The sequence below is a fragment of the Lycorma delicatula genome, chromosome 1 (genome assembly GCF_047948215.1).
Source record: "Lycorma delicatula isolate Av1 chromosome 1, ASM4794821v1, whole genome shotgun sequence".
NCBI lineage: Eukaryota > Metazoa > Arthropoda > Insecta > Hemiptera > Fulgoridae > Lycorma > Lycorma delicatula.
This window is the reverse complement of record NC_134455.1, coordinates 356,757,679-356,775,834: the sequence shown is the minus strand read 5'-3', so window position 1 is coordinate 356,775,834 and position 18,156 is coordinate 356,757,679. Positions and strand designations below refer to the sequence as shown.

The following is an 18,156-nucleotide window of genomic DNA, read 5'->3' as shown; positions in this document are numbered from 1 at the left end:
TTCCAGAGCCGTTTCACAACCAGCCTCTAAATAAAATTGGCGATAAACGGCAAGAGGCTGATGGGCCGATAACTGCCGACCTTACTCAGATCATTTCCTGATTTTAAGAGCACCCTCACCAAAGCCACCTACCAACAAGTCGGAAAGCAACGCCAGCTAAGGCACGCCGAGAACATTGTGCCAAGCGGCTCGCTTATGATAGACAGCAGATCATAAAATATATCTGAATCAAGCTGGTCAATTCCCGGTGCCTTTCTCAGTGCCATTCGAGAAACCACTCGGTCTATGTCCACCGGATCCACAGCCCGCAAGCCAGGAAATGCTGTCTCACCCGCCCTGACGCCGACTTCTGCTTCACCCTACGGAGCATCTGGAAATAAAGTATCCAGGAACGCTGGTAAGTCGCCACAGATCTTAACGAGTGGTCCCAAACACCAAACACCAAACCCGCACCGAACACTGGACAACACGTGCAATGGCTTTGGCCGGTAACATGACCGCGTGCTGCTAGGAGTTGCGTTGCAACTAGCGCATGGAGTCTTGACAAAACTTTGGTTTGGCTTCCTTGATGGCATGAACGTATTCACTACGGACGCGCCGGTAGACACACAGGTTCCCAGCCCGTACGTCATCAACGATATTCCCCGTTAGGGGGCGACGCTGGTATCTTCTAAACGCAGATCTCACCCTTGCACGCAGCACTCTCAGGTCAGAGAACCACCACTTTTTCCTGGGTCGCCGCCTGCGATCAACAGACCCCACCCGTGCGGAGGTCTCAAACCAAAAATGACCGGGGCCTTGAGGTCAAGACTCAAGGCCCCGGTCATCAATCTCCTGCTTTCGTTCTGACGTCAATAGGTTACTTACCTTGGAAATGTAGCGTTCCTTACACTCGTTAGCCAAGATATCTGTTGGTTTGACTCCGGCTATAAGACAGACTGCCTCCCGCGAGACTGTTCTATAACCGTCAATAGCAGCCAGCAAGAGAAGTTGCTGGGCCCACAGAAAAATGTCCGCGCAATATCTAAAAGCCATGCGATGAGCCCAGACAGGCGCAGCATACAACATAATAGCTTCGCTGACACCTTTTTAAAGGATACGCATGATACGGTAATTCAACCTCCAATCGAGATAATAACTACGGATTCCTTAAAAAGCATCAGCGGCCTTTTTTGCTACACTCTGTAGATGAATCGAAAATTCTCATCAAGGATAACACCCAGGTATTTTTGAGTCGTTACATACCGAATGGGGAGACCAGGCATCCGAACCCGGATTCGTCGGGAAACAGCCAATTGGCCCTTAAGCAACATCATTCTGGTTTTTTCTGGGCTGAAAATCATCTTATGTTGGAGACTACAGCCGGAGTGTCTCACAAGCATGAGCAGCTAGGAATTCTACTTCGTTACGCGAATCTCCTTCAAACAGTAGCAGCGCGTCGTCAACATAGGCGATGACACGACAACCACATGGCAACCTCAAACACAACATGGAATCGAATTCTGTAATCCAAAGAAGTGGACCCGGAACACTGCCCTAAGGACATCCTTTAGTTAAGGTCTTACGAACCTCTCCGCCATCACGAAGGGACGCGGTCCGATGGCTGAAGCACATTCAGAGAACTTCTAATTCATTTCGTGTACATTTACGCTTCTGCATCTGAAACAGTGCAATGGGCGACCTTAAGTCATTAAATGCCCCAGATATGTCCAGAAAATTCCCTAATACATATTACATCTACATGAACTAGAGGAAACTATATCCATCACTTTTAGTATGGCATCCTCAGTGCTCTTGCCCGGTCGGATACCATACTGGTTGTCAATTAGCAAATGATTCGTGACCAATCTAACATTAATACGCAAAAATAGGACCTTCTCAAAAACCTTCCAATCACAGGCAAGAGTGTTATTGGACGGTAAGAACTAACAGTAGGATGTTTGTCGCCATCTTTGAACAACAATACCAAGTCTCCACGCTTCCAACACGCCGAAAAGTGGCCAGCGAAGAGCAGCCTATTATATATTCTAGTTAGAGGACCAAGAACTACTGAAAGCACTCGGACGAGGAGTTCCATTGTGATAAAATCATATCCGGAGGCCTTGTACCGTGCCATACTGCAGATCACCTGACGCACGTGTGCCACAGTGATCTCAGAAAATTGTAAGTCGGTCTCGAAAGCCGCGACTTCCCGTCTGACACGCCGGTGGTATCAAACCTCACCAACCATATCCAGGATATCTGTGAGCGATCCGGGATCGCTCACAGATAATCCAACTACTTGTAAACCTAAGCATGTAGACCGATACCAAGGTGACGTCGATATAACTTCCCCTCAGTTCGGAAGAGAAAGTTAATCAAGTAGAGGTTCCTGGCTTCAACTGTGCGAGACCAGCGCCTCTGCGGTCAGTGAGACGTGAACCCCAGGTGGAAGATTTGGCGTTAGTATCCAGAGCAACCAGCACACTCTGATGCCCGGGAGACCGTCCAGAATCCCTCCCAACTTCGCCAACAAGTCATCGATACTCATTCAAGCCGGAAGTATCCCGATACCAGTAAAACAATGAGCGTACCCCTCGTGACTCACGAGGGGTTTTCTGTATGCCTCAGAAAACTGAGGCATACAGAAGACACCCAACGATACCGAGCTGACTACGATCGCAGAGAGCGGTCGTTCCCCACGAGAATGAATAACATCCATCCCGTGGAAGCCGACAACCCTATCTCCGACCGTATATAACTCCTGGACCAACAGGACCTCAAGGTCATACTCCTCAAGAATCCTCATAGCTTCATTGGTGACCGCCCGGGAATGATGGAAGTTTATGTGCCCCAGGTGTAAGCAGGTGACGACCATCCTCGAGTGCTTCCCTCAATTCAGTCGTCGCCATACACCGTATTATGTATGATCTTCGGTCGGGCTATCTCGTGCGATCTGCATTGTTTCCCCCGAGTCGGTGTCCACTATCAAAGTCTTTCACGAAGGCACAAGGAGCGCACTTTGCAGACGCGGTCCTATTAGGTCAGATAACCTACACAGGGTGGTCCTGGGATCACCTTAACGGTGGCCCGCTTTAGTTGGCGCCTGGACTGGCGGCGAAGAACCAACCCGCCTAGGCTTAGGTGCGGCTGTTATTGCAGCGAAGGAGACAGGCTTTTTTACCTTCTCCACCACCCGTTTCAAAGAAATGTGGATCTCACCAAGGACCCTCCCCGTTGCTGGTTTGAAGTCCTTGATTCCTTCCACCACCTGGTTCAGCCTGCCCGACTGAATCTAAGGCGTGGTTAGCGCCCTGGAGGCCGTCACATTTTAACGCCAGCTTAGCAACCATCGTGCTACATTCAAACAGATACGAGTCGACAAGCTGCCGAAACTCGACCGAAATACGCGACTCCTTCTTGGAGGAGATTTTGGACCATGCGGCCCGCATCTCCTCGATCCGCCCTAAAATGTTGGACCCGGAGTTCACCTTTACAGGCTTCCCCCACGGAGACCTTCCGCTCAGGGCAGACCACCACACCGCTGTCATCAGCCACCCTCGACTTCACAAGAGGACGCCCTTCCGACTTGGCTCACCCCTCGCCACCGTGTTCTCCTCCTGAAGTTCCAGCAACCGCTTTCCCTTCACAACTTGAAGCAGAGGCTACCGCAGGTTTCGCGTGCAATGCCACCTGATCGACGACCCTACAAGAGGTCCACTCATGGAACAGCCAACCACCGGCCACCAAGACCTGTCGGATCTTCGGTATGGTCTCAATTACCCAGTGGCTGTTCGAGGCTTCTTTCCGCCCCAGCTGCCGGACCAACCTGGTTCCCTTGAGGAAGTTCTCGGCAGCCATATCCAACTCTGGATTTTGGCTGTGTATCGCCTTGAGAATTTCGGGCTCCTCTGCTGTCGTGATTCGCGAAGGTGTCAACGGCCATCTCAACCCGTAGGGGGAAGACACCCACGTTGTGACGTTGCTGGTCGCCACACTATTCCCTCCCTCCAATTCAATCCCTGAGGGACTATACCGGAGGTCGTTTTTAGACCTTCTAACTGATTACATCTCACAGTCGGCAGCCAGGCCTTGACCGCGGAAGCGCGGACCCCGCGCCTAGTATAATTTGATAACAACGGTCGTGACTGTGAATGCCTCAGAAAACGAAAAAGTTGTAAGTTAAATCAGTGCTACACTAATACTAATCAAAATTATGTTTTATGCAACATGGAAATTCAGACCTACACTCAAATAAGTCAACCAAATTAAGTCACCTAACAAGGGAAACATAACCTAATTCTGGCCCGCGCAGGAGTCGGGGACAAAACACACACTCTCACCCGGACCTTCATGGAGTCTCGTGGGTCATTAACAGGTCACAATCGGGACCGCCACCTGTGGAACGAAGGCACGCCTCCAGTCGCACGGGCTGCCATACCCCGCTAGCTGGAGCCCCAAATGAAGTCACAAATAATACCAATATAACAGTGGCACTATGCCAATACACCTACCTCCAGTCAATCAATGCCTAAGCTGGAACTCTAGGCACCTGGGAACCTTTCACGATTAAATACCTCAATTAAACTCCCTCTGCAGATATACACACCGCAAGGGCGCGAAGAAAACCAGCCCCTATAGACCACTCCTTGCAGATCACACCAGCGGCAATGCCAGACATTACGTTTATGGCTTGTAAGAACCTACCACCTGACACAAAACTATGTGAGCATCCACAAATGTAGTCCGAGCAAGACTCTCTGTTCTTACACAGCCCCATTCAAACAGTGAAAAACTAAAACGCCTCTAATATATGACTGCCGGCAAGGTCGGATTGAAATCGCTTCCCGAACCTGCCAGAGGACCTGAAATTTTCTTGGCTTCATAAACTGCAAAATAGAGACACCAACACACAAAGGAAGCGTCCTTATTTAGTCAAAAATGGCACTACTGCAACACACTATGCCGCTGTTTTGTGTAATACTCCGCAGCAATGTAGGTTGACTAACTGCCACCGATCGTTGTACAACCCCAATGACAAAATGTAGAACATTGCTCTTGCTGAAAAAGCCACCAATAATGCCATGCAAGTTTGTAGTACAGGGCTAGAGGCCAAGAAGTGAGAACTAGGTTATAAGTACAATCTAGTTCTACCTTTGACTTTCTCTTCTGTGAAGATCAGTTTGTTATTATGAGATAGTGTTGAACATGGATTATCAAAATGGGCAGTCAAAAAAGGATTCATTTTGGTCTTTCTGATTCCAAAGGCTAGTGTAATTTATTTAAGATTGATTTTTAAAACCAGAAATATTAAGAGAATCTTGTAAATGGTAGTATAAGGTTGCTTCAAAAGATATTCCAATCAAGAAAAGTAGGAAATTTTTTAGATTTTGTCCCTTGAAAATTAATGATTTTGCAGATAAGTTCATTGGCCTCAATTTTTTTAAATCTATTAGTGGTGCTTGTGGTAATTATAGGTTAAGAAGGTAAACAAATTTATGAACATAATCACATCTGTTACAGGAGATAGATATCTTGCTCAACCGAGAGTTAATTGTAAAGACCCTAGTCACAGACTCACTATTGAACCTTTGTGTGTTGTAAAAGCCCTGAAGGAATTTATTCTTCACATGAAAAATGAAGATGAAGTGTGGTAAGAAATCAAATAAATACAAGCTACTTTAAAATATTTGACTTCAGTATTAATATATTAAGACTATAGCATTAAAATAATGTTGGTTGTTTTGTAGCAATGCAAATATATTTGCTAATTTTTTCTTTCTTCATTTTCTAATTCAGAAAACACTGCAGTAATCAGGTAGTTACAGTACAGCAGAAGTTGTATCAAGTATTAAGTATTGTAATAATAGCTCAGCTTATTATTAGATTTATATAAATTGTTGCATACCTAAGGATCATTCAATCTCATTTAACCAAAAAATAAAAAGTTTTGACACATTTCAAATTTTGATGAAATTTGACACACATTAGTCATATTGATATGTAACTATGCCAAACTTTTACTTTCTGACACATATTGATTTTGTTTTAGAGTTAGATGAAAATAATGTTTTTACTTTTCCATGGCTTTAGAGGACTTTGCGTCTCATTTAAAAAAAATGTATTTCTTGTATTAATCAGTCATTTCTTCTGGTTCAACAAAAACATTAAGTTTACCTATCAAATTGAAAGTAAAAAGTTGTGTTACTATTTTTCAATTTAATTTAAATACATAAAAGTTATAAAATCACTTTTGATATGGACTGAAAAAAGTACCTTCATAGATAACATCAATAATTATTTTCATCCTATACAACATAAAACAGTAGCTTTTAAAGCAGTAGTTTACAGATTAAATTAGTTTTCTTGCTATAATATAAGGAAAGAGTTATTTACCATCTGTACAAGAATCAGGTAGCAATTACAAGAGTAAAAGGGAAAGACAAACTCTGATTCAGAAAGGACTGAGATTAGGAAATAGTCTAATGCCACAGAAGAAGTTTTACAAAAACTGAAGGAAAATGTGAGGTTAGAATACTATCTGAGGAAAGGAAATAAAATTGTTATATTTACTGATGATGTTGTTTTGGCAGAAATAAAAAACAAAATGAAAGAAGAACTAAATGGCAAAGTTATAACAATAAATTTTTATTTTGAAAATAAATAAGATTGCAGCTATTTTAAAAATAATAATACATAGTACATTTTAATATTTAATAATCAATAAATTCTTGGAATTTGTGAGGTTAGAAACTTTATTTAATGGGCATTCTGTTACAAACAAATTTATTATATTCATATCAGCATTCTTTTCAAATAGTGATATTATTTGTAGCAGTATTTGATCATATTTTTAGCTGACCCTAGCATTAATTTTGACAGCAGCAAATAAAAAAGTTTTGATAAATACTAACAGAGTTCTCATTAATATAAAGATGGAGTAAAAAGAAACCAAAAATTGAACTAAGGTACACCTTTTACAAGAGGGAGCTTACTGGAAATCTTACCTACAAACATTTATTCATTATTTTCTACCAGAAAGGTGGAACATTAATATGATACCTTATTACTTATTAAAACTTAAATGATTATATTTGGTTACTAGTAATATGTTCACTATTAGGGTGGGATTTTGGGTGAGTTTTTTTTTTAAGTTTTAAAAATACTTAATTAGGAAAACATTTCATCTTAGTGGAAAAGTTAGCTCATATACTGTTACAGCTGTGTAATCGATGAAATTCGAAGTAAGACATTAATTGTTAAAAGTAAAAAAAGTGAACTAATTTTCAACTAAAAAAAAAAAATTGCCTGAGATGAGCATGAGTTTATCACAGAGCTCAAATTTAAAAAAGTTTTTTTTTTTAAGTTTTAAAAATACTTAATTAGGAAAACATTTCATCTTAGTGGAAAAGTTAGCTCATATACTGTTTGTATCTGGGGGTCAGAAAATCTCCATGAACTCTTACAATGCAAAAGGGACTTTCACAAAATTAATTGTTCTCTGGGAATATCCCAATGGCAACTTTATTATATTTCACTGAAGCAAGCGGAACAGGAGTTGCTTATTTGAATATATGCTGTGTGCATTGCTCTCTCCTCAATTGCAAAATGGACCAGAGAATTTTATCGGGTAACAAGATGGTGCACCTCCTCATCTGTATAAAATTTATACAAGATTAATTGAATGACGTTTTCCTCAATTGCTGGGTCAGTCGGCATGAACTTGACAGAGTTTGTTTATGGTGATTTTTTTTAAAGATTGGACCACATATTATTTCTTCCTTTGGGGTTTTTGTAAAGGATCTTGTGTATGCATCTATGCTATCTACCCAATTTGAGTAATAGGATTGAAGTAGTTGTCGCTTCCATTAGTCCAGACATGCTGGTTAAAGTATGGAATGAATTATCCTATCAGTTGGATGTGAGCTGTCTGACAAAAGGTACTTGCATTGAACACTTATAGGAAAAAACTGGGAGAACTACTTTTTTATTTTATTTGTGATTCATTATTGTAAGTCAAAGTTAAGAGATATGAAGTAGCTTTAAAACCCTGATCTCCTTTTTTGTACATTCTCTATTTAGGATAATTAGTTTATTTAATTACTTCAGTAAATCAGATACACTAACATTATTTATCAACGAAAGTAGAAATAAAATAAATATAGTATGCTTACCAAATACTACACAGCATTAAAGAAAAGTGATTTATTTTCTTATAAATAACTATGAGATCTTTGAACATTTAAATGAATTATTATTGATTGATTTTGTTTACTTAATACCTACCAAGTGTGTAAATATGAAACCGGAATTTTTGTATAGAGAATTCATGTTTATTGTATGAAAATGATAAAAAATATTTTATTCAAAATATTGTCCATAATTTTTCCCATCTCTGACGATTTATGAATGCCTGCCAAAAAAACTGTTGCTCTTTTGAGGAAAACCAATCATCGAGCCATTTTCATAACAAGTGAAGCACTGCTCATAAAGTGCGTGTCCCATTGATGCAAATAAATAGTAGTAGGATGGAGCCAAGTCCGATGAGTAAGCCACATGCGAAAGTATTTCCCAACTGAATGCCTCAGTCGTTTCCTTGACTGGTTTTGCTGTGTGTGATGGTGCATTATCATGAAGCAAAATCATTTTGTGTTGCCTTTTTTGATATTCTGGTAGTTTTCATGCAATGTTTAATTCAAATCAATCATTTGTTTTGATAGTGTTCAGTATTAGTGGTTTCACCACGTTTTAGCAGATCGTAATAGATCACATCTTTCTGATCCCATCAAACATAGAACATTATCTTCTTTCCATAGTTATTTGGCCTTGAAATCGATGTTAATGGTTCGCCTGGAGTTACCCATGATCTTTTACGCTTAGGATTCTCAAAATATATCCACTTTTCATCACCTGTCATAATATGATTGAGAAATGACTTTCTTTTGTACCTGGCGAGCAGCATTTCGCAAGTGTTTTTTGGTTTTCTTATTGTCTTTCATTTAGTTCCTGTAGAACCCATTTTCCACCTTCTGGATCTTTCCCATGACTTTCAAATGTTTGGAGACAGTTTCTTGTGTTACATTTAATTGATCCATAGGTTGTTGCGTTTCAGTGTTATCCTCATCCAACAATGCTTACAACTTTTTCAGTAGTCTTCCACGTTCTTTGTTACATCAAAATCGCCACTTTTGAATTTGTTAAACCACTCAGAGCACTGTGATTTACCAAGAGCATACTCACCATAAGCTTCGACAAGCATTCGATGTGATTCTGCAGCATTTTATTTAAATGATAACAGAAAATCATAGTCAAAGAAAGAAAATGGTACCAATGATGTGGTTTGACGGTAACTACATTGACAGCTAGGGCCATCTATGGGCAAATTCCGGTTTCATATTTACACACCTGGTATAATTTACTATATTGCAATGGTTAATTTAATCAGTAGAATGAAAAAGTGTAACTACTTTTCAGTTACATTGTATTAAATAATTAGTGATGATGACAATTTATGGATAGTAAATAAAAATACTAGACTTGAGGATGCCTGGCAGTTACAAATGCTACTAATATGAGTATATTAATTCATACAAGAATGCAGTGTTTTTTTTTTTTATTACTTTTTACAGAAATTTATATGACACACTCTTAAAATACAGAGTTTTTTCGTTTAAACACTATTTATAAATTCTAGATAAGTAGAAACTTATTTTTCTAGAAAATTGGTGATTGTACACTTAAATTTTATGATCTAAGTAAAATACTCTTTGCGCTTTTCAAGCATGTAAAGATTTTGTGTACTGTGTACATGATAAGATTTTTTTTAATTTTTGGAAAAGAGCACATTAACTCATTTCTTCCCAAGAGAGCAATTTATAAATTTTTTGTGATTTTTTTTCATTTTATCTATATCTTTACTATCCAGTTTAAAAAAATAAGACATGTAAGGGAAACTCACATTTGTAGTTTTTGAGTTATGAACTGTTGCGTTCAACAACAACCTGCGATGTTGTGTTATCGCAATACTGGGAAGTGATGTAAAGAGTAAATATACGACTGATAATTACATAAAATAATTTTATTAATAGTAATAATAATAATAATTCAAACTTCATACTATTTTCTCTAATATTTATAATTTTACTTTTCAGCTGCCTTGTGAAATTTTTTGAAACAGTACACATGTAAAAACACTTGGCATTTCTTACAAATATAAACTGTTTCATATGACACACTTTACAACTTCGTCTTGCATTTAGTTTCATTTCTTTCTATAATTTGGTCAATTTCACCTTTTCGTTCATTGTTTGGTAAACTCGTTTTACTGCAGTGTCCTACCAGTAAATTTCTACCACTTATGTCAGGTTCTTCAATTTTTGCTGATTGTAGTAATGACAAAACTAACTGATTTAAATTCTATCTGGTTAATTTTATTTTCTGTTAATAAAATAAAAAATTTCATACATTTTCTTCACATGATCATTTTTGCTGAATGATGTCCAAAATAAGAGACCGTTGGCTCGTCAGTTGAAATTTTATGAGAAAACACCCCCAAATTGGCTTAATTGACATTTGATTCATTATAATATGAGCGAAGTTTTGAAAATTCGTCAGATTTTCTAGTTTTGTGGTGTCTGATAAATAGATGTACTTTTTTAATTTCATGAAATCTATTTCATGGCATTGTCTCTTGTACAAGACGTACACCCTTATCGGGATCTTTACTCCAGTACTCTTTACATTGGGGAAGCGAGTGATAGCACATCAGAATAAGAATTCCAAAACACATTTTTCAAGTCTGGATAAGTTAAAACCATGGTTATTTTTTCTTTAGCATATGAGATAGAAAACTCAATAATTTTGTCCAAGAACACATTATCAAAAATTAAGTTGAATGCCTGAAAAACAATTAGACCACCATATTTTTAAAATTTCTTCCACAAGTTTATTTGAAATTTTATCTGGAATTTGGTTTTTTATCTGGATTTTTGATGTAGTTGGTAAAAGATTTCCCCAATTTGGACACAGTTTAGGTTCCTTGACTTTTTGTTTTGCCATTTTACGTTTAGTTGGTTCAATGCTAATGGAACTATGGACTTCAGAAGAACCAGCAATATCTGAAGGAATGAGATCACCCCCAATCATTGATAACAATGTGGTTATCAGTGTTTTATTCGTCTGTATTTTCATCAACATCAGGTGGTATAATAACTTGATCAAACCGCATGCTGCTTCCTCTTCCTCATTCTCATCAAGTGCTGTAAGCAGCTCTTCGGCTTCTGTAATATTCTTGTTGAAAACTCATAGCAGAATACACTGGTCAAAATATTATGTCAATATATGCATGCTAATAATTACATCTAACTGTTCGATGATAACTCAAACTGTACACTAGAAACTAATAACTAAATTTATATTACAAAATAAAAAAGTTATCATATATTAAAATTTTAATATTGTAAATAAAACTGAAAGATATATATAACGTAACTGCAGTATTGATGGCAACAATTTGTTTTGTTCAAGGCACTACAAACGGCAGCTGTATTTTAACTAGCCGTAAATTCCCAACGTTGTGCCAACACAACACTTGCACCATATTCATTACATTGAATATCAAAGAAACCCAAAGCTCAGTCATAACGGAAATGACTCTGCAATAAACTAAACATAATAAGAATAACTGAAAAAAACAAAAAATTCAGTTCTAAGAATGTACATACTTTTATTTCTTATGACAAAAATTCAGATTCTGAATGCATTGGTTTTATCATTATTCAACTTCACATAAGAAAGAAAATATGTTTAAAAATATTAACAAAAACACACCAATAAAAATCTGTATTTATTTTAGAATTAATGACACAAATCAAAATAAAAGTTATGTATCACAGAAAAAAGATATATAAATATATACGAGGTGCTACCCAAAAGTTCGGGGAATTTGAATTTCGCGTGCGAACCATTGCTGGTACGACCTGCTGCCGCTAGATGTGGCTAACAGTACTTTTTGTGAATCAGTGTTCCAACAGCTGTGACGGTGAGAGACTGCATTGTTGACTTTCGTGCGGTTGTGTAACATTGTGTTTTACTGCTTCGGTGAAGTTCTAAATGGCAGATTTTAAAGAGCAAAGAACCCGCATCAAATTTTGCTTCATGCTTAAAAAACTGATGCAGAAACCCATCGCATGCTTGTGGAAGCATTTGGTGCTATGAATAAAAGTAAAACTTTTTTGTGGTACAAACGATTCAAAGATGGACGAACGACAGTCGATGACAATGAGCGTTCAGGAAGACCATCAACAAGCGTAACACCGGAAAACATCACGAAAGTGCAAGAGGCCATTGTTGCAGATCGTAGACAAATCCATGATGTTTTTGTAATCGTACAAATGTCATATGGGTCCATGCAATGCATCTTGTCGAACAATTTGAACGTGAGACGCATTGCTGCAAAATTCGTACCAAGACTGTTGAACAGCGACCAGAAAATCGCGTAGCTGTCTGTAGTAAATTGAAAAATTCAGCAAGAGATGACCCTAACTTCATCTCCAACGTCATAACCGGTGATGAGATTATGGGTATACAGGTATGACTCTGAAACTAAGTAGTAGTCGTCGCAGTGGAAGTCACCAAGTTCACCGCAGCCAAAAAAAGCACGCCAAGTTCGCAGCAATGTGAAGTCCATGATGATTGTTTTTTCGACATCAAAGGCATTATCCATAAGAAATTTGTTCCTCTTGGTCAAACTGTCAACGGGATGTTCTATTGTGAAGTTCTGAAGCGGTTACGTAAAAGCATTAGGCGCAAACGTTCAGATCTGTGGAGTAACAACAGTTGGGTTCTGCACCACGACAACACGCCCGCGCACACATCGCTAGCGGTTCAGAATTTCTTGGCTTCCAAAAAGATGGTAGTGATTCCCCACCCACCCTATTCGCCTGACCTTGCCACGTGTGACTTTTTTCTCTTTCCAAAAATAAAATTTCAATTGAAAGGCCGTCGTTTTAAAACAATTGAGGAGAGTCAGGAAGAAACACAGAACGTGCTTTGAACACTTACACCTGCAGACTTCCAGGGATGCATGGATCATGCGAAAAGTGCTGGGATCACTGTATCAATGCCTAAGGGGATTACTTTGAAAGAGACAGTGGAAATTATAAGTTATGGTAAGCTATTTTATTTTTATGGTAAAATTCCCCAAACTTTTGGGTAGCACCTCGTATATATAATTTTGTACTGTTGCGTTTACGCAATGTTGTGAAGAAATGGGTTAAATGATAAAAACAGGATACTTAATACATTTTACTCAAAAGTAATAGGAAATTCTTAAGTATTTTTGATATGATGGATACATTTAACCAATTCATACTATATAATAATCATATCATAAATTTATTTCCGTCATAAACTGAAGTCAGATATTGTTGTACTGCAGTTGGATTACTAAAAAAAAAGTTAAAAATTAAACATTAACATCTAAAGCGATTTTATGGTTTGTATTCAATAAAATATGCTGTAAATTTTGTTTTTTTAATCATATTGTCGTTCTTGTAATGACAGTTGTTATTTTTGCCATTGCTGTATTTGCACATATGACTTCTATACATCATTCATTTAATAAATTTTAAAGAGCACAACACCCTCTATTTATCTTACAATTTTATCAAATTCAATTATTTATATAAAATCACAGAAATTCTATTTTGATATATTGATATTTTTAATAATTACTATTATGATTATTTTTAACTCAAATTTTCAGTGACTTATTGGTTTTTTAATTTAATGTACCTTAAACTAGTGAAGTAGTCATTTTTGTTAATTTACAGCATTGAAAATTTCCAACATTTTATTACACACTTTGTTTTATAGTAAGGTGCCATTAACACTGGAGGAAGAGCTTGCTAGAACTGACTCAAAAGATTATTTTGCGAAAGTAAATGCTGAATTATTGATTGACTACAACAGTATATTTACACCTAAGCAAGAAAAACTGTGGGATGCACTATTATTGGGATTGTATAAATATCATGAACTACTACAAGGTAAAAAATAACATTTTTTTAAAGTCCCAGTAGTTACTGGTGGACTCAGCAATGCCACCAGGAATTACAGTTTTTCTATTTTACTTCAGTTCAGTTAATACTGAGTGAGCAACTTAAAATTGAACTGTTACAGATTAAACACAGTTGCGACGTGTAACATGAATGAACTGAAAACTTAAATTAAATTTATTTACATTAGCAAAAGTTTATATATTTATCATATTTTTACAAAAGATGTTTTTAAGTAAGTACTTCAAACAAATAATTACATAGCAAAGAACTTTTGTGCTCGATTAATCATATTGAGTCAACTGTCGCAAATTTTTATCAATGCCATTGATTTCTTGTTGAATGTTCACCTTCAGTTCATAGTATGGGATTTGATTTATAAACTCTATCCTTCTAATAGCCCAAAGGAAAAAATTGGAACTAGATAAATTTGGGCAGTATGGAGGCCACCATCCTCTGTTAAGAATTCATTCTTTTCTAAAAGCCACATGAATGATGTTTGTTAGTGAATTGTTGGATGCATGAAACATTACTCTCTTTTGTTTGGAAGAGACCACATTCGTTTTCATGATTTGTTAATTAAGCATAGAGTTCTTTGAAAATTGTTTGCAATTTAGTCAATGAATATTGGCCCCACTATAGAATTATCAGAAACAGCACCACATTGATTTTCACATCGTAAAGTGGATGCATACACATCCAGTGAGTATTTTGAGTCATACAATATCTGGTGTTCAAATTAATATATCCAGATAAATGAAACTATGTCTCATCTGATTTGAAATACAGCACCGGCTGTATCTGTTCATTGACAATGTTTTTGAGAAGTTGGTCACAATGATTAAGGTATTTCACTTTGTTTGTTTTCTTAGGTAGTTGCAAGATATAATTTCAAATTTAAATCACAAAAAAAATCTTACGACAAGATTATTTTACACCACTTTGTTATGATAACTTACATGTAGGTTTTACTAACATTCTTTTAAATGTTCGGGGCTGTTGGCCACAAATCACTGGTTTAGACTAGTGGCACTTTATCTTAAGTCACACTTTTCTGTTAGCAGGATGCTACTCCTTGAGACATTCCAGATATTATGAAACCATCTATCTGATTGTAAGGGTTGCAGTTTAAATTCATGCTTATATTCCTGCAATTATCATATAAATCTACACTGTATTTAAAAATCAAAAGTAAAAATGATTAAGGATTGGAAGGTCATTTTCAATCATTGATTTCTGTTTGCTTATTGTACTTTGCAGTCAATTTATTAATATTGATAATGTATAAAGTACGAGGGTAAATCAAATAATAACGGGATTTTTGTTCCTGAATGTCTACGATTGGTAGGACTGGGCCCATGCTTCTAGTATGCTTGGATGGGGTCATTAAGAATGGGGAGAGCCGGCTATTCCACACTTCCAACCAATCCGTTAGTAATGCTTACAATGTTGGAGCAGCAGGTCCAACATTGCTTAAAGCAAAATTATAAAATATCTTGCTCGTGAAGGAGTTCAAGTGACAGAAATTTTCCAGAGATTGACTGCACAGTTCGGGGACCAAATATTGTCAAGGATTCGTGTGTTTGCCTGGCATAAAGAGTTCAAGGAAGGACGAGAACGAGTAAAAAATCAGATACACGATCGCCATCTTTGAACCAGCATTACAGATGAAAACATTTGCGAAATTTGAGACATTCTTGAAGACAATCTACAAGTGAGAATATCCAAAATTGCAGAACAGGTCGGAATAAGTTATGAGAGCTGTCAAGTGATCATCAGTTCCATAAAGTATGTGCCAGATGGATTCAACGCCTTTTGACCTGTATTATCCATTGCTGTTAGAAATAACTTTTTTTTTTTAAATTATTTCTAACTTATTATTTCTAAATTTTCACGGATACCAGGCCGTGCGCAACACGGCCTTGTATCCGTGTTGCGCATGCTCGGTCACTTTGAATCCGAAGTTGCGATTGGTCGGTAGAATGACAGTCTGTATATACACATAAACTTACATACAGCTGGTACTGCGTCACTAGTTCTGCTGTTGGCCGCTAGGAGCGCTAGTGTCGCACTCGACAGTTCAACCTTAGGTCATGTTCGTCAGCTGTTCTTTAGTCCCGCGCCACACCTCGCACTATCAACAACTCCGCGCCGCTACGTCAACGCATGCATGCGAACACACATGCAGCAGCGGCCGCCATCGCCTCCTTGTGCACGAACCACCTCAGAGTGCTGGAGTAGCGGGTGATACATGGCCTGTGCACGGCCACGACGACCAGGATCATCCTCAAGGTACGTCCATACTTATATAACGTTGATGGCACCAATAATTGTCTACGTGTGGTGCATGTGCGGCCGCTTTGAATCTGGCCTGGTGTGTATTTACACCTTTATATAATTTTTTCAATCTATAAAATTTAAAGAAATAATTTTTTTATGCTACTAATTTATTTATTGCAATAAATTTGTAAGATAATTTCATTATATATAAATGTACTTTAAAGACAATCATTTAAATAAACTCAAGGTGTTTATTTCTTATTCCATTAAATATAATAAAAAAGTAAATACTTTAAATTTTCTTCTGTTACAATAATTCATGTTTTATATATATCACGTTTATATTAGATGTGGGGGCGTTAAAAGACACTTTTTTGCTTAAGAGATATCAATTAATTGTTGCAAACTTTGTGGCAAAATTTTGTGGGCTCACACAAGGACTCACAAAGGACAGAAGAGGGTATCCCAAGAAAATGTAGAGTATATGCAGGTAAAAAGATCCGCAAAGACACGATGTATCACTGCCCAGTTTGTCTTGGATTACCAGCCTTCGGTCTCTGTAGATGTTTTGAAGAATATCAAAAAACTATTCTATAAACATTATACTTGTTTTCTGCCTCTTTCTTTCTTTTCAGTATGTGAACATAAATTAATTTTTTTGTACTTAGACTTTTTAATAATGTTGTTTTTTATATACTTTATTATAATATATATGTACAGGGTGATTCAAAGAAACGGGAAATTTTGAAAGTTGTGCTGGTAGCCGTGGGCGAGTGGTACCACTTGATAAGTGGCACCAGCCTCTCTAACCTAACCTGCCATTTAGTTGTCATGGATCCTTGGAGTGGTGCGCAACTTGCATTTGCTATCAAAGCGTTTTACAAAAACAATGACAGTGTAGAGGAGTGCGTAGAGAATTTCTCCGTCATTTTAATCTGGGACGGCACGACCGTGTTCCATCAGCACATGCAATTAAAACATGGATATCTAATTTTGAGGAAACTTGTTCGGCAATGAAAAAGAAACCTCCAGGCCGTGAGCGAACCGTCCGTACACCACAGAATGTTCAAGCTTTACAAGATGCTGTCACACGAAGTCCACATCGGTCAATCCGTCGTCTCTCAGCATCTTTACAATTGCATAGTTCAAGTGTTCGAAGAATGTTAGTGAAGGACTTGCAATACAATCCATACAAGTTGCAGATCGTCCAGCAACTGAAACCGAAAGATGCAGTAGTGCGAGCACAATTCTGTAATGTAATGCTTCAGAAGATAAATGATAACAAAGAGTTTATTCACGAACTGTGGATGTCAGACGAAGCGTATTTCCACCCCAGTGGATTTGTTAACAAGCAAAATTTCAGATACTGGGCACAAGAAAATCCTACGCAGCTACACCAGCGTCCGTTGCACAGCCAGAAAGTGACCGTGTGGTGTGCTATGTCATCTTACGGTGTTATAGGCCCATATTTTTTTGAGGACGACAACGGTCTTGCGATTACAGTGATGTCAGCTCATTACGTAGCCATGGTTTCAACAAGACGGAGCAACGTCATATACTGCACGAATATCGATGGCAGCTGTACGCCGATTGTTTGGACAACGTGTCATTTCACGAAATGGTGACATTAGATGGCCTCCCAGATCGCCTGATCTCTCAGCTTGCGATTACTTTTTGTGGGGTCACCTTAAAAGCAAAGTGTTCCACAGTAGACCTGCTACAACGGAAGAACTTCAGTTCTTCAAAGATCCGAGAAGCAATTGTAGAAATTCCGTTTCTTTGAATCACTCTGTATAAATTTTATATTATTATTTTTAAACTTTCTTTTAAATATAATGCA

General features: G+C 37.7%; 1 protein-coding gene across 1 annotated transcript in view; it reads left to right on the top strand.

Annotated features, from left to right (window-relative positions):
* The window catches only part of LOC142318421 (dynein regulatory complex protein 1), a 112,848-nt gene that overhangs the window by 85,674 nt on the left and 9,018 nt on the right, over positions 1-18,156 (top strand). The window contains exons 14-15 of the mRNA XM_075355006.1: positions 5,503-5,632; positions 13,855-14,027. Coding sequence (XP_075211121.1) covers positions 5,503-5,632; positions 13,855-14,027 — 303 coding nt within the window. The remainder of the gene's footprint in view (positions 1-5,502; positions 5,633-13,854; positions 14,028-18,156) is intronic.